Source organism: Hemiscyllium ocellatum, chromosome 5, assembly GCF_020745735.1.
Source record: "Hemiscyllium ocellatum isolate sHemOce1 chromosome 5, sHemOce1.pat.X.cur, whole genome shotgun sequence".
NCBI classification, from domain to species: domain Eukaryota; kingdom Metazoa; phylum Chordata; class Chondrichthyes; order Orectolobiformes; family Hemiscylliidae; genus Hemiscyllium; species Hemiscyllium ocellatum.
In genome coordinates, this window is record NC_083405.1 from 23,928,094 (window position 1) to 23,952,059 (window position 23,966).

Here is a 23,966-nt window from a genome sequence, read left to right on the forward strand (position 1 = left end):
TTGCTAACCAGTCTACCATGCGGAACATTGTTGAATGCCTTACTGAAGTCGATATAGATCACATCCACTGCTTTGCCCTCATTAATCCTCTTTGTTACTTCTTCAAAAATCTCAGTGAAGTTAGGGAGACACAATGTCCCATGCACAAATCCATGTTGTCTATCCCTAATGAGTCCTTGCCTTTCCAATACATGCAAATCATGTCCATCAGGATTCGCTCCCCAGAGAAAAACATCTCAGGCTCACTGGTCTATTTCCCTTTCTCCTTTCTTCAATAATGGCACCATGTTAACCAACCTTCAGTCCTCCGGCACTTCATCTGTGGCTATCAACAATATAAATATCTCAGCAAGGGGCCCAGCAATCATACACTAGCTTCCCACAGAATTCAAAGGTACACCCAGTCATCTCTGAAAGTTGCCACCCAGGTAAATAGTGCTGTGAAGAAGGCATATGGCATACTGGCTTTTATTGGCAGAGGAATTGAGTTCCGGAGTCCTGAGGTCATGTTGCAGTTGTATAAGACTCTGGTGCGGCCGCATCTGGAGTATTGTGTGCAGTTTTGGTCGCCATACTATAGGAAGAATGTGGAGGCACAGGAACGGGTGCAGAGGAGGTTTACCAGGATGTTGCCTGGTATGGTAGGAAGATCGTATGAGGAAAGGCTGAGGCACTTGGGACTGTTTTCATTGGAGAAAAGAAGGTTTAGGGGTGACTCGATAGAGGTGTACAAGATGATTAGGGGTTTAGATAGGGTTGACCATGAGAACCTTTTTCCACGTATGGAGTCAGCTATGTTGAGGGGGCATAGCTTTAAATTAAGGGGAGGTAGATATAGGACAGATGTTAGGGGTAGATTCTTTACTCAGCGAGTCGTGAGTGCATGGAATGCCCTGCCAGTAGCAGTGGTGGACTCTCCCTCTTTATGGGCATTTAAACAGGCATTGGGTAGACATATGGAGGATAGTGGGCTAGTGTAGGTTAGGTGGGCTTGGATCAGTGCAACATTGAGGGCTGAAGGGCCTGTACTGCACTGTATTTTTCTATGTTCTATGTTCTGTGTCCTGGCGATTTATCCATGTTTATGCATTTTAAGACATCCAGAACCACCACCACTGTAATATGCACATTTTTCAAGATGTGGCTATGCATCTCCTGCGGTTCCACACATAGGTGGCCTTGCTGATCTTTAAGGGGCCCTGTTCTCTCCCCAGTTACCCCTTTGTCCTTAATATATTTATACAATTCCTTTGAATTCTTCTGAACCCTATTTGCCAAAGGTATTTCATGTCCCCTTTTTGCCCTTCTAATTTCCCTCCTAAGTCTACTCCTACTGCCTTTATACTCTTCTGGGATTGGTTTGATCCTGCTGACTATGCCTGACATATGCTTCTTCTTTTTCTGACCAAAACCTCAATCTCTCCAGTCATCCAACATTTTCTACACCTACTAGCCTTGCCCTTCATCCTAACAGGAACATAATGACTCTGGATTCTCATTATCTCATTTTTGAAGGTTTCCCATTTTCCAGCCATCCTTTACCTGCAAATATCCGCCCCGCCCCCAATCAACTTCTGGAAGTTCTTGCCTAATACCGTCAAAATTTGCCTTCCTTCAATTTACGACTTCAGCTTTTAGATCCGGTCTATCCTTTTCAGTATTACAGTATTTAAATATTATCCTCCAGAGGGGCTGCCCCAAATTGTTAGAAGCTGTTCTTTATTCATTCACCTCCTCGGTTGGTTGCGACAAAGTTAATTTATAAAAGAACCTCTTCCCTTGTGGATGTCCTTCTCCCAGACCAAATGAATCTTCTATTTTGAAATTTAACAGGTTCTGAGAATACAAAAAAATGAGTTTATTAGTTGTGAGAAGAAATAATAAAATATTACAGATTAAGAGTAAGAAACGAGTCCAAAAGAAGGCTTTAAAAAAAAACTGCTCAGTCTCTGAAGCAGTCATGAAGATTAGATGGCAGAATGATATAACCATTACACTAGATGATACTAGTTGCAGAGGCATTGATGGTTAATCAGTTAACTTTGAAATTTTTGGCTTTGCAGACTGATTAAAATTCTTCTGTCCTGATTTGTTTCAGCTAATGAGTGGCTTGTAACACTCGGAGAGTTTCTTTTCTTTTACCAGCAGTGAATCATACCCTGCTAGCAACCTGATAAAGGAGCAACACTCTGAAAGCATGTTTAGGGCGGCATGGTAGCACAGTGGTTAGCACTGCTGCCTCACAGCACCAGTGACCCGGGATCAATTCCTGCCTCAGGCAACTGTCTGTGTGGAGTTTGCACATTCTCCCTGTCTTTACGTGGGTTTCCTCCGGGTGCTCCGGTTTCCTCCCACAATCCAAAGCTGTGCAGGTTAGGTGAATTGCCCGTAGTGTTGGGTGTTGGGGAATGGGTCTGGGTAGGTTGCTCTTCAGAGGGTCAATGTTGGGTGGTAGGGCCTGTTTCCACACCTTAAGTAATCTAATCCAAATAAATCTGTTGGACTATAATCTGGTGTTGTGTGATTTTTAACTTTGTCCATCCTATTCCAACACTGGCACCTCCACATCCAGCTTTGGAGATAATGGATGCATGGTACTAATCTACCAAGAATCTTTAGATTCTGGAGAAGGGCCACAGGATTAATGAATTGCCAGTAAATATCTTTATTCCAAAAACTGACAGAGACAAAAAAGGTAACCATATGCATCCATATCCCTTCAGTTGGTTGTAACAAGGCTAAACTAAAAGAATCCTTTACCTTGTGGACACTTTTCGCCCCAGGCCAAATAAACTTATGATTTAACAATTTAACTAGGCTTGCTTGAATTAGCAAAAATGGCGAGATAATAATTTCTAAATATAAGAAGTAATAAAGACTCAATACTCATCATAGAAATAATAAGGATTCCAAAAGATAAAAGATTTTTTTTAAAAAAACTTATAAGGATCAGTCTCTGAATTGTTCATGAAGAGTGTATAGTTGAATGTACAGCCATTGCTATGGACATAACAGTTATATTGACATTGGTATTGAACAATTAGTTGGTTTCACTATATTTAGTTTTCCTGACAGGTTGAGTTTCTGGTGGGATTAGTTTAGAGTGTCATCATGGTCAGTACATACGTGGTGGGCGAAGGCCCTGTTCCTGTGCTGTAATTCTGTATTCTATGTTCTGTAGTTGTGATGCCTTTTGATGGTGATTGAATTTCAGCATTCAGGGTGAGGGCGAATTCTTTCTTGTTTCCTTTAACTGGTTTTCAGTGCTTGAAAAGAGAGTCAGCCTTCTTTGACTTCAACACAAGAGTAAATAAGGGACAGCTCTTTGACCGTGACTTTCGCAGCAAGCTAATGAGAATTCCATGAAAGTACACTTTATGAGCATCCAGTCCCACCAGTCCACCCCAGTAAAGTTGAAACCCATGTTTTAACCCCTCCTCTCTGCATTCTTTAAAAGGAAAATGCAAAATATGACAACAAAATAGAAATTGCTGGAAAAACACAGTAGGTCTGGCAGCAACTATAGAGATAAATCAGAATTAACACTTCAAGTCCAATTGACCCTTCTGTTCAGAGGAAGGGTCAAGCGACCCGAAGCGCTAACTCTGATTTCTCTCTGCAGATGCTGCCAGACCTGCTGAGCTTTTCCAGCAATTTCTATTTTTGTTTCTAATTTCCAGCATCTGCAATTTTTTTTTTGTTTTTATTATACAAAATGTGATTGCAGCTTGAAGCATAAACTGGCTTGATCAAGAGCAGGTAGATGTCAGCTCCTGGTCATCTTTGTATTTACAAGAAAGCACAGTCTAGTCTGTTTGAAATTTCTTTGAAACTTTAGGTGTGACATTCTTCCATGAGTCTTGGTCTCTTTCTAGGCAGCCACTTATTTTTAACCGCAACTGTTCAAGGCTGTTACAGCCCTCTTTCAAAATACATTTTGGAATTGCAAGATAAAAATGTCTACTGTATTTGAAGTTTTGACCCATCATTGTAATACAACATATATTATGAAGATGTGGGTGTACTGTACCTTTAAGAGAGTTAAAAGCACGCAAGTGTTCTGATTAAGATACAATGTAACATATGGTCCGGCAGCTAGGGTAGCTGGTTGCCTGGAGACAAAAACAAATTTGAATTAGGCCAATCAGTTTAAATTATGCCCCTCAAAAAATACCAAATTCCAATCCAGTTTGAACTTAGTATATTGACAGTATTAAAAGCCAATGACACATTCCAATGCTTTGTGGGTATAAAACCGGGAAAAATTGAACAGTTGAGGGAGAACTGCCAAAAGACCAATAGATGTAGGCTGCTAGTCAGAACTCTCTGAGAGGCACCTGTTTGGAGAAGGAGTTTGCAAAGAGAAAAAATATCAACACTGACCTGGAAATCCACAGAGGAAGATATACCGAGAAGATTTGATCACTGGCTGTTTTTTAAACTGTGAATATTTTGGTAATTCTTAAGTGGGGCTTTTATCGGACTAATATCATAGAAGAGAAAGTAAAGGATAGGTTAGAGGAAGGAGATGTAAATACTTGTTAATTAAATATTCTCTGTTATACTTTAAGAAATAAAGTTGTCAATTTTTACTTTAAATAGTTCTTAGCCTCTCGCATTTTCACAGATTACTGCACGGAATAAATCTTGCTGTGTTGCTGGTTTAAATTAAGCAGAAGAGTTTACCCCATGTTGTAACACTTATAATTCAAAATGATCTAATCAGCTAGTCACAGTAGTAAAGAATCACTGGCATAGCATAAGACTACCATGAAGGCAAAAAGATATTATTTCTATCACACTAATAAATAATATAACAAATGAATTTCAGTGCTGATGTGATGCCAGGCATGTAGGGCAGAAGTTCCAAAGATTGCTGGATCTGTTCAAATGTTCAGCAAGCTGGACCATATTTGCAAAACTTCCAAGAGTGTCCAACATTTTTTAGACCCTGTAGCTCACCAGATCTCATTAAACTTTATCTCCTTCTCAAGGAATTTCAATTCTTTACATTAGAGATCTATCCTCAGAGCTCCCATCAAAGCTGTTCTTTTATGGACTGTTTGGATGACTGCTCATATTATGATAAAAAATTAAAAATCACACAACACCAGGTTATAGTCCAACAGGTTTACTTGGGACTGTTAGCTTTTGGTGTAGCTCAGGTAGCTATGGAGCAGGATAATAAGACACAGATTTTATAATGACAGGTCCTTCTCCACAGCTACCTGATGAGAGATCAGCATTCTGAAAGCTAGTGCTTTCAAATAAACCTGTTGGACTATAACCTGGTGTTGTGTGATTTTTAGCTTTGTCTATCCCAGTCCAACACCGGCACGTCCACACCATACTGTGGTAGTTCAATCTCCTCTGAGACTGCATTCCTCTGAATCCTTATCCTAATTACCAGTGCAATTTCAGATGTTTACCAAACAGTTCCCTTCACCAAGCTGATGATACTCATGAGTTTTCTTGAACTCCCAGATAGACACTCCTTGGTCTTTTCAGCAATGCTAATTAATTTATGAGGCTCTATCATTTCACTCCTGCACCTGTTGTCTCTTGTCTATTGTCACTGTTTTCGCCAGCCTGTATGCCAGCATCTGAACACAGGCACGCAGTGCCATTTCAGAAACTTGGAGTCTCTGGGTTTCTCTGTCTCCCTTAAAAACTGTCTTTTGTAAAATGATCATTGAAATGTTTTGAGAGACCAATTAAACACTCCAAGGGTACTCTGCCTTTTATACTAGTCAGGATCAAATGTGATTACTAGTGGAACATCCTCTCCTGAACATTATAATTTACATCTGACTGATTCTCTACCGTTGCCAACTTCAAGCACATGGAACAAAATCTGATTTAATTATACCAGATAGTCTGGATTTGCTGCTTTACTCACGTTTTGCAGTTCTCAGCAGAAATTTACCAACTGCAATTCTGTTGCGCAAAAATCTCTTTTTGAAAAGACATAATGCTATTCTACATATGGTGGCAGGTCACTGATGCCTTCAAATAGTGTGTTGCAACTGATACAATTTGAGTACCAGAATATGATGAAAATGTGTTGACCTCTGAATTCTGTTCTCTGGAGGCAAATTACGCGTATAATTTTAACCGGCCAGGTTTAGGTACACAGTCACAAGCTACGCGTACATATGCGCAAGAGCCGTTGTTAAAAAAAAGCCCTGAAGCCCACGTACAAGTTCACTGGCAGTGCCTAATTTGCTTGAGCTATCATGTTGCAGATCAGAAATTCACAAGTATTGTCATTATTGGGATAAGAGATTAAAAGTATGGCATGTGGTATGTGAGTGTGAGAGGGAGAGGAGAGAAAGAGAGAGAGATCCCTGCCCCACCTGTTTTCAAAATTCCCACAAGTACTGTTTAACAAAATAAAGGTTTTTCCGTGAATCTCTACAGAGGCTACATAAACAGATGAATTGTCTGGTGTAGCTAGATGTGTTTTAGGGCACCCCAATTTGGACAAGGGGCCTTAAACAGGCATGAGAAGCCTGACTTTCCTCCTCTGTATTGTCTTGCCTTTCACTAACCTGTTTCTGGTGCATAACCTTTTTCCCTATATCAGTGTGGTTGGTGGTACATTGCATCTTATGGTTTTTGGCAGTTCAAAATGTTCCCACTTTTACAGACAAATGCTGGAGCTTTCTTTATGTATTTCACAGATGTCACTACGTGCTGCAGACTGACAAACTGTTCTTTTGATATAGTAGTGAATGATGTGACTTTCTGGATATCCATGCTATATATACACACAAACATAAAGTTTCTATACTAGAATAGTATAAAAATAAATCACAGTATATTTTCACCTGAAATGAGTGGATCTTTCCTGCCTATTATTTTTGAAGGCTTACGTGATTGTTCATTTCTCAATCAAGTTACTCATCCATTATGTCAGCGATGTGCTTAAAAGTGGAATTATTCTTAGCAGTTTCATGTATTTCCTGCTTACTAGCTATTAAAATGAGAAATCGTTGACAGGAAAATTAATTCAAAACTAAAACCAGAAAGAACTAACACAGCAGGATATTGACTTGTGTCAGACCAAACAGCTCTAGATGCACATCACAAACAACAACATGAAAAGATTAGCTTTATCTGATGCTAAGTTAAAACATGTACTATCACATTTCTCAAAATGTAACTATGTTTGATGCATTTTCTGATTTAAGATGAAAGACAGTTGTTGAAGTAAATACTTAACCATTTTTCCTGTTATCTATTTTTAAAGCTTAGATGTATATCAAAAATGTTCAAGATGGCGCTAACGATCAAAGTGATGTGAAGCCAGAAGGCAAATATGCTTTTTCAAATAACGTATTCATTACTATTCAATACTGAGATGTCTAGAATGTGTTCTATGTTAAAGACAGGAGCGCATTTAGGTTGTGAAATTGTTCACAGTATGGAGGTCATACTGTTTCTGAGCAAGAAGCTCTGAGTTTGAGTCCCACCCAAGATTTGATAAGTGAGAAAAGTGCATTGATAATGTGGAATCTGTAATTCCTTTCAAGGTTTGCCAATGACTGGTCAAAAGTTAGTGGCAGAGATTCCTGGTCAGCCATATGATGTAAACACTATCTCTGCCACCACTGTCTACTGCTTCAGGCTGTCAGATGTATAAAACATCCATGTTACCACAACAACATGGATTCCAAGTGAACAGTAGCTAACACATCATTCATTATATTGTAATCTATTGTGATGATACTTGGAGAGGTCAAAACATGACAAAAAAAAAGGAAGCCCCACAATGCCAGCAGAAAATAAAGCCCTGGCAAGGATTTCACATTATTAAACTTTTGTACTGGAACAAAATAACTAAAATTAACATATTCAAAGCACTAAGTGACAGCTGAAAGATAAGTCAAACAAAGATAAATTTTACTTCAGATACCCGCTGCGGCAGGTCTAGCCCTCCTGTAATTACAAGTGTTTGCATCATTTTCCGTACTAATCAGACACCCTGTGCAATCTCACAGTCCTTCCAAATTGGCCTCCACTATGTAGGATATCCCATTCAATTCTTTGTTGAATCAGATTTGTCAGCACCTGAAATTCCCAGAATTAATTACTACCAACAAGGCACCATCCTCAAATCTTCTCTCACTCAGATTCACAGTACAGGTAGCACAGAATCCGTGGAGAATCCCTTCTTATATCCCTGTTATAACAGCAGCAGTGTGTCATGTCCAATTCACAATCCCTTTTCCTTACTGGCTTCAGCTCTCTATCCTTGCTAACTATATAACACACACATTAACATAGTCCCTTCTCTGTTTGCAGAGACCTGCTTTTGCCACAAGAGTTTGTTTGACAACTGCCAAACAGAGAATTGCTCTATTTAGAGAGCTTTCTCCCTCTCACGCAAATTCCTAATGCCTTTTGAAATGCTAAACCAAAAAAAACTATAAACTGAAATCCAACACAGGTTTTAGCTTTCTATTTACCCTTTGCTGGTTTATCCTCATGGCAATGTCGGGCAACGTTGGCTTTTCCCTGGACTTTAGTGGCATAGTCAATCAAATAGTAGACCAATCAATCCTCTTTCAGAATTACTTCCCAGTTCCCTCTGTTTTAAAAGAATAAAAGCAGAAAAAAATATATTCTGGCTTTTCCCAAAGCAATGGATGATCGCACATCCATCTCTTTAAAGACAAATGTCTTACTGAAGTATGATCTTTCCATAGCCCTTTCAAGCTACAACACATGCTTTGACAGAAAACTTCAATAATTTCCTCAGTACTGATTTATGCTATCAGAAAACACAGGATAGCTTATCATAATCTTTATCACTAGGACAGTATTCTCTGGAAGATCACTGTGCAGTATTCATTGTAATAAATCAAATCCATCAAATCGGGCTTAAAACCATCCAGACTTGCTCTTTACAAACTTGAGGAGTGCCTGTGTCTTCACCTTCTGTAATCTCTCTCAGCATTCTTTTCACCATCAAAATCCTCTCTCTTCAGTTTCTTTGTTAGCTTCCAAAGTGGAGCCTATCACTAAAGTGATTTTGAGTCAATCTGTGATCACCTGCCATTCCTGCAAACTTTACGTTCATCTAGGTGGGATCTTAATCCATAATAGACACAAATTTTATGTTTGCACAAAAAAAGATTTCCCAACATTCCCAAAGTCTTGGCCAGCCATCATCAATCTGGTGCATCTATCATCACCATTTTCTTTTTTCTAGAAAATTCAATGAAGGTTTATTTGGGTTTCATTTCAAATGATTATCTGTGTGCTTCTGGAGATAAATTATATGTACCAAGAACAGCATTCTTTACTCTGTCATAGCCACCCGATTTGCCTTCTGAAAGGGATGGATAGACTTCCAAAACTTTAATCACAAAAACACTCTGTGGAAGCTCAATTATCTTTTCACCATTTCAGTTTTGTGGCAACTTTATCAAATGATATAACATTTATTTCTACTACTCCATTTAATTTTAGTACCAAGCAATATTCTTTTATCAGTCAAAAATAACAAGGTGTTGATTTTGGACCATCCACATCTATAATCAGAAGCTTACCTATGGTGCTGGGATGTCCCTTTTGCCACTGGACATATTTTCAGCTCTGCATGTTTAAGTCAAGACAATGCCCTCATTCAGATGGTGTCCAGCATGGGCCATGTTGAAATTTTGCAGAAGTACATCAGTTGCCATTTTGATGCAAAATCATCTATCACAATCTTGCCATTTCCGTTTCCATTCAAACAACTTAAGCATTAGTAAGAAATGAGAAATTGTGATGTTATATAACATTTTAATTCTTGTTTCTTTTCCTTCTCTTTCCAAAGGAACGTCTATTATTGTCGTTGCTTCCTGCACATATTGCCATGGAGATGAAGGCTGAAATCATTCAGCGATTACAAGGACCAAAATCTGGTCACTGCCAGCTAGAAAATACAAATAACTTTCACAATTTGTATGTGAAGAGGCACACAAATGTGAGGTACTTTCATTTTGTCTTAAACATATGAAAACGTACACAAAAACCAACTTGACAATGTTGTAACATGTTTATAAAGAAACACTTGGCAAAGTTATGTTATCATATGGGTTTTATGTCTTTACTTCCATGCAGTAATTCATAAATGTTGAAAACAGCAAACTAACATATCTCCATCCAGATTATTATCAGGATTAAAATAAGATGCGGAATATATTTTTCCATTTATTTCTTTTGTGAGGTCACTGGCCCATTTGTTTCAGCTTTGGTTGTGGTTGATGCATCAGATGTTTGACTATCAGTTTCAGTCTCTTTAAAGTTTAATGGAAGGTTTGATTTAGTAAAATGGCAGTTTTTGAATTTTTATACAAGCGCCTAACCATAAGACACGCTCGTATGTTTCAACAGTATGGTCCTCGTCTTTCTCCCATTTTCTAGCTTTGAATTTTCTCCTTTTCTCCATTTTCACAATCTGAATTCCTCACAGGACCAAAGATTCCAGTCAACATTGGAAAGGGTCACCAAATACTGATGGCAATTTAAACTGTACACTTAGCAATTTATGTTGGTGTTTCTTCACCTTGCAATGCCAAATCCAACAGAAGTTCCGGGATTCATGAGGTATATTATAGGATGCAATTCCAGTGAAGACATGTCCTGTTTTCTCACAGGAAGACACTGATGTTAAGGTCTGCCTTCAGTTCATTGGCTTGCATTGTTTTAAACAGAGTTGTCAACCTCTGAAAAAGCACAGCCTCGCCCCGGAAAGAACTGTTACCCTCTTCAACTTTCTGATAATGTGCATCCTTTCTTCCAGTCCCTGAGAGTGTTTGCCACCCCTCTGTCTTGCCTCAACAAATGTTCATATCCCTGATATTCTTATCCTGATGATATTCACCCACTTCCCTCACCCCAAAAGCGTTCACCGTGCTTCACCTCGCTCACCTGACACAAACAGGAAAGTGCTCAACCCAGCCTTCCTCATCCGCACCTGCACTCTCTGACTGCGCTAACTTTTCTGCAGCAGATAGAGAGGAGCTAGGGATTCTCAAAGATGAGTTAAGAGTTGGAGTGTGGGTAGAGCTGAGCAGGGATAGGGTCAAGTGTGGCATTGAGCATTATCTATTATTGTATATGGGATGAGCTGAGTATTGTCTGGTGCAAGAGAGAAGACTGGAGACAGGAGAGCATTAGTGCTGCTATGTGAGTACTGTTTGTGGTGCTGGGGGAAGGGTCAGGTGGTCACTGCCGGAAGTGCAGGGGGACAGAGAGCTTTGAGCTCAATTCAGAGACGAGATAGTAAACACTGTCAACAAGTGAGGGTGAATATTGCTCTGTGTGATGGAGTGGATTGACACTAGCTGATTTGTTTAATATCCTGAGTTGGTTTTACACATGCAATAAAAAGCTGTCAATAAATCTGCCTAAAAACAAAGTATGCATTGGGCAAATAGTTCACATCTGCATGGTTCCGGCCATGATTTAGGATTGGTCTGAGAAGGATAAAACCAGCAACTAAAGTAACAGAGTGTGCACATGTTGGGGATTCCTCAGTGTCTTATAACATGTGACTGACTTAAATTAAGTCAGACATCTCTCCTTTCGGTCACCATTGCAAGCCCCATTGATCCTAATGTTCTGGGAGTGAAAATCACCATCAGATTGCAGCCCTTACTCCTAATATTTTCAGCAACAATCATGGTCGATGTTGTTGGTCAGGCCTTCCAGTTTCTTCAGAAATGCAAGGACATGCCTGATATTGGAGCTCTCCTTCATGGCCCAGCATCACCAGGGAAAGACGAGCTATGCTCCTTTCGTTCTGGTGAGTTTTCATTCACTAACACATTCAAAATCTTTAGGCCTTTTAACAGCTTTGTGTATTTTTCCATAAATGAGCGCGCGCGAGGCCAGAAGGAAAGGTCACTGGGTGGCACAGTGGAAGGTAGGGTGTTTGTCAACTGGATAAATCGTGTGGAGAGTGGTGGATAGGTAAGGTGGCATTTCAGGATGATATTTGACTACCATCCTGTCAAGGACAATTAGGGATGAGCATAAATGCTTCCCCTGCCTATGGTTTTCACATTTCCAAAATATTCAAATAAACAGTATATTCATTGGTTGTGAACAATGGAGATATACACATTTAAATATTTATGATTTAAATAAAAGGATATTTTATTCTGTTCTAAAAAAAAACCAGCATGATACACAGTAAAATTCCACCGTTTGTGTCTGCTTTTTGTGAATTTATTTTCCTGTGCAGAATTTGCCATTCAATTTTTCACCCACTGAGTTCAATCTTTACTTTGTTATACTTTTAAAACAGAGGAAAGTTCACTTCCTGGTGCAGAAAGTATGCACTGCATATACACAGTTTGCAATGTTCTCTCTTTGTGAAAATGACTGTTTACAAGGGACATGATCCCGGCAAATTACAGGACTTTTCTGTAAATTTAGTTTAAACCAATTTTGAGCTTGCATGTATCAGAGAGAACTGATAAGAGTAAATTGAGACCTTCTTACTATAAGAGCAGTACCTTCAATGATTGTACAATTAACACAGCAAGTATTTACAGGAAAACCAGTTTAGAGTACTGATTTTATTTATTACTGTCATGTGTATCAAGGCACAGTGAAAACTGATTTCTTACATGCTTTACAGGCAGTTCATACTATACAATTGCATCAGGATATCAGAACAGAGTGCAGGGTACAATATTACAGCTGTGTATGCTGTATTCCAAGTTCGTGAAATGGACAAGATTGGCTTATTCCGAAATATTCACAACCTGATAAACAATTGTAAAAAGGGAAAACTGCCCCTGCCATAATAAAAAAAAATCTTGCTGTGGTAAATGTCATTTATAAAATGATGACTACATTTTCTTACAGATAGCAATTTTAAAAGTCAGTATTCCACTTTAAGGAAAGTAACATTGTATTTTCTGCTGCAACATAAACTTCTTCCGATGCCTTTTTATGTTAATTTGCAACTAAAATTGTTTTGGAAAATAAGTTATGAAAAGCATGATCAATGAGATATCATCCTCTTCTTTTATTAACATGTTAATATGTCCTTTGGGATTGCACACTATTGTTGTAAAATAGTGCATCATCTGACTCAGGACAAAGAATGTATGAGGTTTTCATTGAAGGTAAACATGCAGGTGCAGTGGCTGGTAAAGAAAGCAAATAGTACACTGGCCTTCAGGGTAAGAGGATTCGAGTACAGGAGCAGGGCTGTCTTGCTGCAATTATGCAGGGCTTTAATGAGGCAACGGCTGAAGTAATTTGTGCAGTTTGGGTCTCCTTATCTAAGGAAGGTTGTTCTTTCTATAGGGTAAATTCAACAAAGGTTTACCAGACTGATTCCTGGGATGATGGGACTGCCTTATGAGGAGAGGGGCTAAGAGAAGATAGATGCAGGAAGGATATTCCCAACGGCAGATGAGTCCAGAACCAGGAGTCACAGTCTAATGATACAGGGCATTTAGGACAAAGCCGATGAGAAATTTCTTTACCCAGAGAGTGGTTTTCACATTTCCAAAATATTCAAATAAACATTATATTCATTGGTTGTGAACAATGGAGATATACACATTTAAATATTTATGATTTAAATAAAAGGATATTTTATTCTGTTCTAAAAAAAAACCAGCATTACACAGTAAAACCTGTGGAGTTCAGTACTACAGAAAGCAGTCGAGGCCAAAACATTGTACGATTTCAGGAAGAAGTTCGAAACAGCACTCGGGATTAACGGGATTAAAGGATATTGTGGAAAAGCTCAAATAGCCTATTGAGTTGGATGATCAGCCATGATCATAATGAATGGTGGAAAGGGCCAATTGGGAGAAAGTGAGAACTGCATAATCCTCCAACTCAGACTGCCCTCTTGAACTGCCCTACCTGTCCATCTTCCTTCCCACCTATTGGTTCCACCCTCCACTCTGACTTATCACCATCTCCACCACCCTCCAGCCACCTATTGCATTCCTAGCTACCCTCCCACATCCCCCCTCCCCCATACCCTCCTCCCATTTATCTCTCAGCCCCCTTGCTCCCCCACCCAGCATTCCTGATGAAGAGCTTATGCTCGAAACGTCAATTCTCCTGCTCCCTGGGTGCTACCTGACCGACGGTGCTTTTCCAGGGTTAAATTTAACCTTAATTGTAAGACCTAAATCAATTATAGTTGTAGCACTTGTAAACTCTAAATACTTGAAATTGGGATCTCCCAAAGTTATTAATCATACAATAAAATGGATGAGAAAACATTTATTCAAGAAATGAAGAATTCAAGGACATCATCACTAACCTGGTTTATTTTGCAATGTCCAGCAGCTGCTTGCTTTATAGTCAACAGAAGTTACAGAATTAAAGACTGTCCAATCGCAGCTCACCCCCTTCCCTCTCTCTCTCTCTCTCTCGTGCTCTCTCTCTTTCTCTCTGTCTCTGTCTCTGTCTCTCTCTCTCTCTGTCTCTGTCTCTCTCTCTGTCTCTCTCTCTCTCTCTCTCTCTCTCTCTCTCTCTCCCTCTCCCCAGCCGTGTTTGGAAGGGATAACTGCTTTCCACCTAGCAGGCATCCATGTAAGGCTCAAGGAGACAGGAACTTGGGACTTCTCGAGCATGACTACATCATTGCAACTCTCAGGATATGTGGCACACACCTCCAAATTCTGGTTTCGATGGTATCCAGTTACATTACAGCAATACATGATATATCCACAGGTCAGCTACATTACAGCGATACATGGTATATCCATAGGACAGTTACACTACAGCTTTACACAGTATAACCACAGGCCAGTTACATTACAGCGATACACGTTATGACCATAGGTCAGTTACAATACAGCTATACACAGTATAATCATAGGCCTGTTACATTACAGCTATACACGGTATAACCATAGGTCAGTTGCATTACAGCTATACACGGTATAACTATAGGCCCGTTACATCACAGTTATACATGGTGTAATGGTAGGTCAGTTACATTACAGCTATACACTGTATAACCGTAGGTCAGTTACACTACAGCTATACACCGTATAATCATAGGTCAGTTACATTACAGCTATACACGGTATAACCATAGGTCAGTTACATTATAGTTATACATGTTATAACCGTTGGACAGTTACATTATAGCTATACATGGTATAACCATAGGTCAGTTACATTACATCTAAACCCGGTATAACCATAGGTCAGTTATACTACACCTATACACGGTGTAACCGTAGATCAGTTACATTACAGCTATACACGGTATAAGCGTACATCAGTTACACTTCAGCTATACACGGTGTAACCGTAGGTCAGTTACATTACAGCAATACACGGTATAACCATAGGTCAGCTATACTACAGCTAAACCCGGTATAACCATAGGTCGGTTACACTACAGCTATACACGGTATAACCCCAGGTCAGTTACATTACAGCTAGACCCTGTATACCCATAGGTCAGTTACATTACAGCTATACACAGTGTAACCATAGGTCAGTTACACTACAGCTATACACCGTATAACCCCAGGTCAGTTACATTACAGCTAAACCCGGTATAACCATAGGTCAGTTACATTACAGCTAAACCTGGTATAACCATACATTAGTTACATTACAGCTATACACGGTGTAACCATAGGTCAGTTACATTACAGCTATACACGGTATAACCATAGGTCAGTTACACTACAGTGTTACACGGTATAACCACAGGCCAGTTACATTACAGCAATACACGGTATAACCATAAGTCAGTTATATTACAGATATAATTGGTATAACCACAAGCCAGTTACATTACAGCTATACACGGTATAACCATAAGTCAGTTACATTACAGCTATACACGGTATAACCTTAGGTCCGTTACATTACAGCTATACACGGTATAACCATAAGTCGGTTACATTACAGCTATACACGGTATAACCTTAGGTCCGTTACATTACAACTATACACGGTATAACCATAGGTCAGTTACGTTACAGCGATACACGGTGTAACCGTAGGTAAGTTACATTACAGCTGTACACTGTATAACCATAGGTCAGTTACATTACAACTATACACAGTATAACCATAGGCCCGTTACATTACAGCGATACACGATATAACCACAGGTCAGTTACATTACAGCGATACATGGTGTAACCGTAGGTCAGTTACATTACAGCTATACACAGTATAACCATAGATCAGTTACAATACAGCTATACATGGTATAGCCATAGGTCAGTTACATTACAGCGATACACAGTATAATCATAGGTCAGTTACATTACCGCTATACATGGTATAGCCGTAGGTCAGTTTCATTACAGCTATACATGGTATAGCCGTAGGTCAGTTTCATTACAGCTATACACGTATAACCATAGGCCTGTTACATTACAGTTATACACTGCATTACCATATGTAAGAAAAACAAGAAGCAAAGTTAAAAAGACAAACATCAAAGTCTCTCTCCAAATGCAGCGTAGGGCACCTCCACGCAAGTTTTGAGATGAGATAAGCTTTTGTTTAAAGACAGAGCTATGTTTGAAGATGACCTGGTATTGTAATTAACTGGGTGAAACTTTCCACACCTTTGAGTGGCATGGGCCATGGAGAGAAAGTTTGGAAAATACGAAGAAATTGAAAGAATCATATTATTTAAGTCATAGAGATGTTATATGTACTGCCTTTAATGTAGTAAAATGTCCCATAGTGCTCCACAGGAGATTTGTAAAGCTAAATGTGACATTAAACAACACAAGGAGATATTGGGCAAATCTCCCCTCAATGTCAGAGGCTGGATATGCAACTTAATATATTAGAAAGGCCATAGTGTACAATGCTACAAACAGAAGACCGTGATTTACCCGCACTGATACATAAACATTGTTGGGCTATGTTGCATGTGTAGAATTGGTCGCACCGTACACCTTTTTTTCATTCATTCACAAGACGTTGCTAGCTAGGCCAGCATTTATTGTCCATCCTCAAATGACCTTGACCATGTGGTGGTGACCTGTGGTAGTCCATGTCATGTAGTCACACCCAAAGTGCCTTTAGGGAAGGTAAAACAGGATATTGACTCCAACAGGTAAAAGAACATTGATATAGTTCCAAGTCAGAATGACGTGTGTTTTAATGGGAAACTTGCAGGTGTTCCAGGTATGAGTCAGAGAAGAGTGTGTAGCAAATCAGCATCACTGTGAAGCAGACAAGGAAAATGTGTGCAACAAGTCAGCACCACTGTGAAGCAGTAGGATGAGGACCTGTATTAGAAAGTCAAGGTGGTTGAAAGCCAGTGGCAGACAGTCCCTTCAAGCTTTTTCTATCTATCATAAACATCTTCGGTTCTATAAGGCTGCACCAGTCAAAAAACAAACACCTAATCATTTCATTAATAAAATGTGCCATCATGGGAAAGCAGGTAGATGATTGGTGGGTACTTTTTCAGTGTCTCTTTTGATTGATTGGATGGCAGGTGACAGAAAGTAGGGATGTGACTAGTGGTGTCTCAGAAAGATTTGTGTTAGGGTCTCAATTATTCACATTATTTATTAATGACTTGGATAACGGTGAAGAAAGTCACACATCCAATTTTCCTGATGACACAAAGTTAGGTGACATTGTAGGCCGTGTAGATGATAGCATGAAATTACAAAGTGATATTGATGGACTAGGGTTAATGGGTAAAACTGTGACAGACGGAGTTCAATGTAAGCAAGTGTGAGGTTATTTATTTTGGACCTAAATGGAAAAACTGGAGTACTTTTCTAGATGATATGGAGTTAAATGTAGCCGATGTCCGAAGTGACTTGGGGGTTCAGGTGCATAGATCTCCAAGATCCCACAAACAGGTGCAGAAAATAATCAAGAAGGCTAATGGAATGCTGATCTTTTTATCTAGAGGCCTGGAGAATAAGGATACAGATGTTATGCTGCAATTATACAACTTGATTGACCCCACTTGAAGTACTGAGAAGATCTGGGTACCATACATTAAGAGGGATATGTTGGCCTCGGAGGAAGTACACTGTAGGCTTACAGAAATGATACTTGAATTTCAAGGGTTAAGGTATTAGGAGAGTTTATACAAATTAGGCCTGTTTTCTCGAGGCGTTCAAAGGTTAGTGGGTGATCTGATTGAAGATATTAACAGGAAAAGACAGGATAAATAAAGTTAAACTATTTCCACTGGTTGTGGATTCTAGAATTGGGGGTATAGTCTAGAAATTAGGGCCAGATCATTCAGGAGAGATGAAGCACTCTACACACAAAAATTAGAAGTTTCAAACTCTGGTCCACAAACAGCAATTATGCTAGATCAGTTGATAATTTTAAATCTGAGACATTTTTTTTTAAGTAAAGGTATTAAGCATATTAGTCAAAAACAGGTATATGGAATTAGACACAGATCAGTCATGATATCATTGAATGGCAGCGCGGGTTCAAGGATAGCTATTTTATTTATCTATATTAAGTGCTCTTTTATCATATGTCTTCCCAAACTTGGATGCCTTAAGGAGACTATTTACATAGTCCCTTATATTCAGCATTACCAGCTGATCAGCTTAACAGACTTTGATAGTGCTCTTGTTTCTCGCTGTTTTTATACTAAGCATGCACTGGCTGCCAGCAGAACGCTCCCAGAAGGTTAGGAAAGGAAAAGCAAATGAATGCATCTTCTCCCACTTCACTGAAACTTCACACTTACCAAACTCCATTATACTCTGTGCCAACTGAGCTCTGTTCACTCTGAGATGCTTCCCACTGCGCCATACGTCCTCCTCATGTCAACTGGTAAAATCTGTAAATAAACCTTCATGAGAAAATGCAGGCTGTTCCCCATTAATAAATTATATGTTCCTAGATACACACCTAAAATGAAAACTGTCTATCCCATTGTGTTAAGCTCTAGCTATACAATGTAACATTGGATTTAGATACACCACATAGTTAATCTACTGTGGTGATCCATCTGGAAAAACAGCTCCTCACTTGATTTGAGTTTTCTTGAACCAAATATTTGAGGTGTGGCCACATACAGATTGCCACTCTAGCAGTATTAGTAAGTGGAGATTCCACTTGGGCTCCCTCAGTGCTTCCAATCTGACAATTCCTTCATAGCACAGAACTAGGTAAACCATATACCCTCTTTCAGGTAATCAACTGCCAAATGTTAGGCTGTGAGATGTTAGGGTGGAGGGAAGGCAGAGTGCCAAGGATAGGATGTCAGATGAGTGGGGTGGGATGTCATCTGGGATGGGCTAGGATGTGGAATATGTTGTCAGGTGGGGTAAAGAGTAGGTTTTTTTGATAGGTATGATACTAGGTGAGCAATGTGCCATCTGGGGAGGGAGTAGGATCTCGGGGGTATTCTTTGTGAGTATGGGTTAAGGGGTGTCAGATGCATAGTAAAGGAAGTCATTTGGATTGGGCAAAAGCTGCCAGGTGGACAGAGTGCCCAGTAATTAATATGACAGTAATAGGGGTAGGGTGCCAGGTGGGCAAGATGTGAACTGGGAAAAGAGAAGTGTGCCTAAGGTTCAAAGTGACAAGTGAATAAAGCAATGCTTAGAGTAGGGTGGAATTGGTGGGAGAAATCCGGTCTGACAGAAGGCAAGGAGAGTGAGTGTTGATTCTAGAGGCTTTGGGTATAGTGGAGTTGGGGTGGGTGTTCAGGCCGTGTTTGACAAGAGATGGGTCATAACCAGCATGGAATCCCTGTTGGGTTTGAGGAAGTAAGATCATGGGGGAAGAGAGAGTGAGGAGGATAGTGGGGAGGTGGGCTGGGTTGTGTTATCTTGGAAGGTCAGGCTTGGTAGGGTTGGGGGGATGGGGTGGTGATGGTTTTTGGGATTGTGTCCAGAGGAGGAGTGGTGTCACATCCCATCAAGATGTTGTGTCAGTGTCTGGGGTATGTGTAGTTGGGAATATGTGAGGTTTAAACATGGGTCTGTTGTATAGTTAACCAGGAGTTAACCTTTCCTGAGTTATCTATTTTCCTTCGTTTTATCAGAACACTCCAAATTTTCTGATTTAAAGGGAGACTTTGAGAGGGCTCCAGGCCAAGAGGATTTGGCCCAATCCAAATTGGATTGGAAATTGGAAATTTCAACTTCCCAGTCAGTTCCTTTGGAGTGTGCTATGATGAGGATTTCACAGAGCCCCTATAAGCAACTGTCAACTACATTGGAATAATGACTGGCCAATGGAAAATATGGGCAATTGTGACTTTGTTGGTCACAATCAATTTAGACCCCAAAAGGAGATGTATTTGAATAACTGAGCACTGAAGTAAAGACAAAGTCAATTTTACTTGTTTATTTTCAGATGTGATTCCCTAATTTAAGAAGCCTTGAAAGGTCAGTTATCAACAGTTGACATTGTTCCCCATGCCATTGTTGGTATTGGAGATCTGCCAGCCTCTGATTCACTGGCATATTTTGCAGCAGTGTTGGAGGGAAAGGATTTCTGTTCCTGGTGCCAGACAAGCAGTTGAGGTTGCTGAAGATTTTGAGGTTCTTGGTGCCTTCCAAAGCTGGTTACTGGAGAACACAGTCTACACATTCTGAGCATGATTCATGATACCGTGTGCAACCCCCTAACTGAGGCAGAGAGCGTGGTTCATACCGTCCATTCATCAACCAGGACCAGTGTGTAGGGCTCTTAAAGATTCTGTTGCTTGGTCTAGTCTGGAGGTTGGGAAGCTCTACGGTGTAGTCCAGACAGAGTGTGCAGACAATGAGGAAAGGTCCTGAATGCAAAGGAACTGGTAGAATCTACCTCCTTCTGAAAAGGAAGACAAAGATATTGGGAAGGCGGAAGCTGACATTGTCCATGACAGATCTCAATTACAGTGTGTCCTACAACCCAGTTAAAATATCATCAACACCCACCTCCAATTGAAGACAACTGGTTGCATCAGACAAATGTTGACTAGCAATGTTTGGTCGTGATGCCAAAATCTGGTTGGTATTGTGGAGACAAAAGTTCAGCCACTTTTGGTTTCATTTCTGTTCTCTTTTCCTTCCTGTAAGTAAAAACTCATATTTATGTTTTATTATTTGTATGATTGAGGAATATTACAAGTCGGTAAGCAGTGGACAATGATAAGATGCAGGTCCAGTGTGGGGACTGGGAGAGAACTGACTTAGAGCATGTTCAAACAGGACGTAGCAACAGACAAGTAAAGTTTGTGTGGCATCAATGTAAACAGCAATGGGGTTGTGTGAATGAAGGAGTGTCAGTCATGCTGACTGTAGTGGGCTGTAGAGTTTTATGGCTGCTGTGTTAATACATTGCTAGTGAGGAGCAGTGCTGGATTGTCAATATTATCTGGGTGAACAGCGACATTTCAAAGATGGTACGGCTGAAAGGGGCATGGTGTTTTCGTAGATGTCCCTTGCGTCCCTTGAGTGGCAACCTACAGTGGGAACAGCATATAATATGATGGGATAAAAATCTACTGTGGGAGATTGCCAAAGAGGTAGGGATGGTATTAATCTGGATAGTTTTGTAAAATACAGTGGGAAACCTTGCTAGGCCTCACCATGAATAACCTTCCAAAAAACTACCTCTGATATAGCCAAAAAAATTCAAGATTCAACCCTAAACTTTTTAGTGAACAATCAAAGCAATCAATTTGTTTCCCTTTATTACTTTAATCTAGAATAAAAGAACCCGAAAGCAGGTTGTTTTAATATACTCAAAAATAACGCATTTATTATTGGCATAACTTATTCTTACAATAAGTTGCTAAACTGGTTATCAACTAAGCTACTTTACACAATTAAATTGTATTTCCTTAATTCCCACAAAAACATATATTCATATACTGATAAGACAGACAAGACAGTCTGTATATTTGAAAAATTTACTTGACTTCAATAAACTTGTAAAAAGAAAATAAGGTCAAGGGTTCAAATTCAGAAGATAGAATGAATTACCTTCTCAAAGATCCTGTAATTTCCTGTCAACAAGATCCATAACAAAATGGTGGAAGATCGTCAGTTCAGATTTAGATGGGAAAAGCTAAGCATCCTGATTATTGAAAGTTAATCAAGCTTTTCAAACTCCATCACTGAAAGAGAAAGAGCTTTTTAATCAGCTTTATTTTAAGGACTTTTCTCTCACAGATGAAGAGCAGGAGCATTGTGTTTACTTGCAGTCCTATCCACAACTGCCACAATTGTGTGCACTGATATGGCATCTTTAGTTTAGAGGCTGGTTGCTTGGCAACCTGCAGCACAGAGCAAAAGGTTGTACCATGTCTGTTTGTCCAAATATTAAGCCATAAAATCCAAGTCCTATCTCTTCTTAAAGAAATTGTCTCCTGTTCCAAAAATATTTGCTTTTGCAATAAACAGCAAATGATCTTGACTATTGACTTTTGTAAACAATAGGGAAACCATCTACTTTTTGACCTTTTAACTTGTCATGTGAGCAATTGGAAATGACAATACCTCCTCAAACAAGTGTTGCCCAAACAGTTCCATCTAGCGATTCACATAATCCATGAATATATTATAACATTTTAAAATATTTGTTTTCCTGCAGCATTTTGTACGCTGACATTGTGGGGTTTACACGCCTGGCGAGTGAATGTTCACCTGGAGAGCTTGTGCACACACTCAATGAGTTATTTGGCAAATTTGATCAAATTGCAAAGGTAAGCAGCCCTTACTGACAAACAGAATGATACTGTGAAATGTTAGTGCTTAAACATTATTCACACTATTTTGCATTTGCAATTACAATTGATTTTTACACTGCGTTTTATTTAGGAAAATGATTGTATGAGGATCAAGATTTTAGGGGACTGCTACTACTGTGTTTCTGGTTTACCAATATCTCTACCCAACCATGCCAAAAACTGTGTTAAAATGGGGTTGGACATGTGTGAAGCCATCAAGTAAGTCAAATTTTCAAGTTCTTCTAGTTTTATAAATAGAACTGAATCTAAGTTTATTCTCCAGCAGTACTTTTACTACTGGAAGTATTATATGGATCCATAAATGTTAATCTTTGTTACATTTGTTGAATGGTGATAGGAGGCACATCATGGAGTGATACAGGGGTTGACCAGGTTTCCTAAACCGAACTAGTCCTATTTGCCTGCATTTGGCCCACATCACTCTAAACTTTCCTATCCATGTACCTGTCTAAATGTCTTTTAAATGTCATAATTGTACTTCCCTCTACTTCCTCCGCTGGCTGCTCGTTCCATATCTGTGTGAAAACATTGCCTTTTAAATCTTTCCCCTCTCACCTTGAACCTTTGCCCTCTAGTTTTAGACTCACTACCCTGGGAAAAAGACTTTGGCTATTCACTTTATCTGTGCTCCTCATGACTTTATAAATCTCTATAAGGTCACCCCTGAGCCTCCAGTGATGCCACTTTCAAGGAACTATGTATCTGGCACTCCTAGGTTTTCCTGTTTGACAATACTCCCCAGTGCCCAACCATTGACAGTGTAAATCCTGCCCTGATTTGTCTTAACAAAATGCAGCAGTTCACATTTATCTGAATTAACTCCATCTGACATTCCTCAGCCCACTGGCACATGTGATCAAAATCCCGTTGTACTCTTAGATAACCTTCTTCACTGTCCATGATCCCACCAATTGTGTTGTCATCTGTAAGCTTAATAGCCATGCCTCCTATATTCTTATCCAAATCATTTATATAAATGATGAACAACATTGGACACAGCACCAATCCTTGTGGCACACTGCTGGTCATGGGCCTCCAGGTTGAACAACAACCCTCTAACTCCACCCTCTGGCTCCTGCCATCAAGTCAATTTTGTGCCCAGTTAGCTAGCTCTCCCTGGAACCTATGCAATCTAACCCACCTAAGCAGTCTAACATGCGGAATCCTGTTGAAGGCCTTGCAAAAGTCCATGTTGCCAACGTCTACCGCTCTGCCTTCATCTATCTTCTTGGTCACCTTATCGAAGAGCACAATCAAGTTTGTG

At 39.7% G+C, this 23,966-nt stretch overlaps 1 protein-coding gene across 1 annotated transcript in view; it reads left to right on the forward strand.

Annotated features, from left to right (window-relative positions):
* LOC132815957 (adenylate cyclase type 2-like) overlaps positions 1-23,966 on the forward strand; it is a 624,569-nt gene that overhangs the window by 448,314 nt on the left and 152,289 nt on the right. Inside the window, exons 6-8 of the mRNA XM_060825336.1 lie at positions 9,827-9,981; positions 22,546-22,657; positions 22,773-22,900. Of these exons, the coding sequence (XP_060681319.1) occupies positions 9,827-9,981; positions 22,546-22,657; positions 22,773-22,900 (395 nt within the window). The remainder of the gene's footprint in view (positions 1-9,826; positions 9,982-22,545; positions 22,658-22,772; positions 22,901-23,966) is intronic.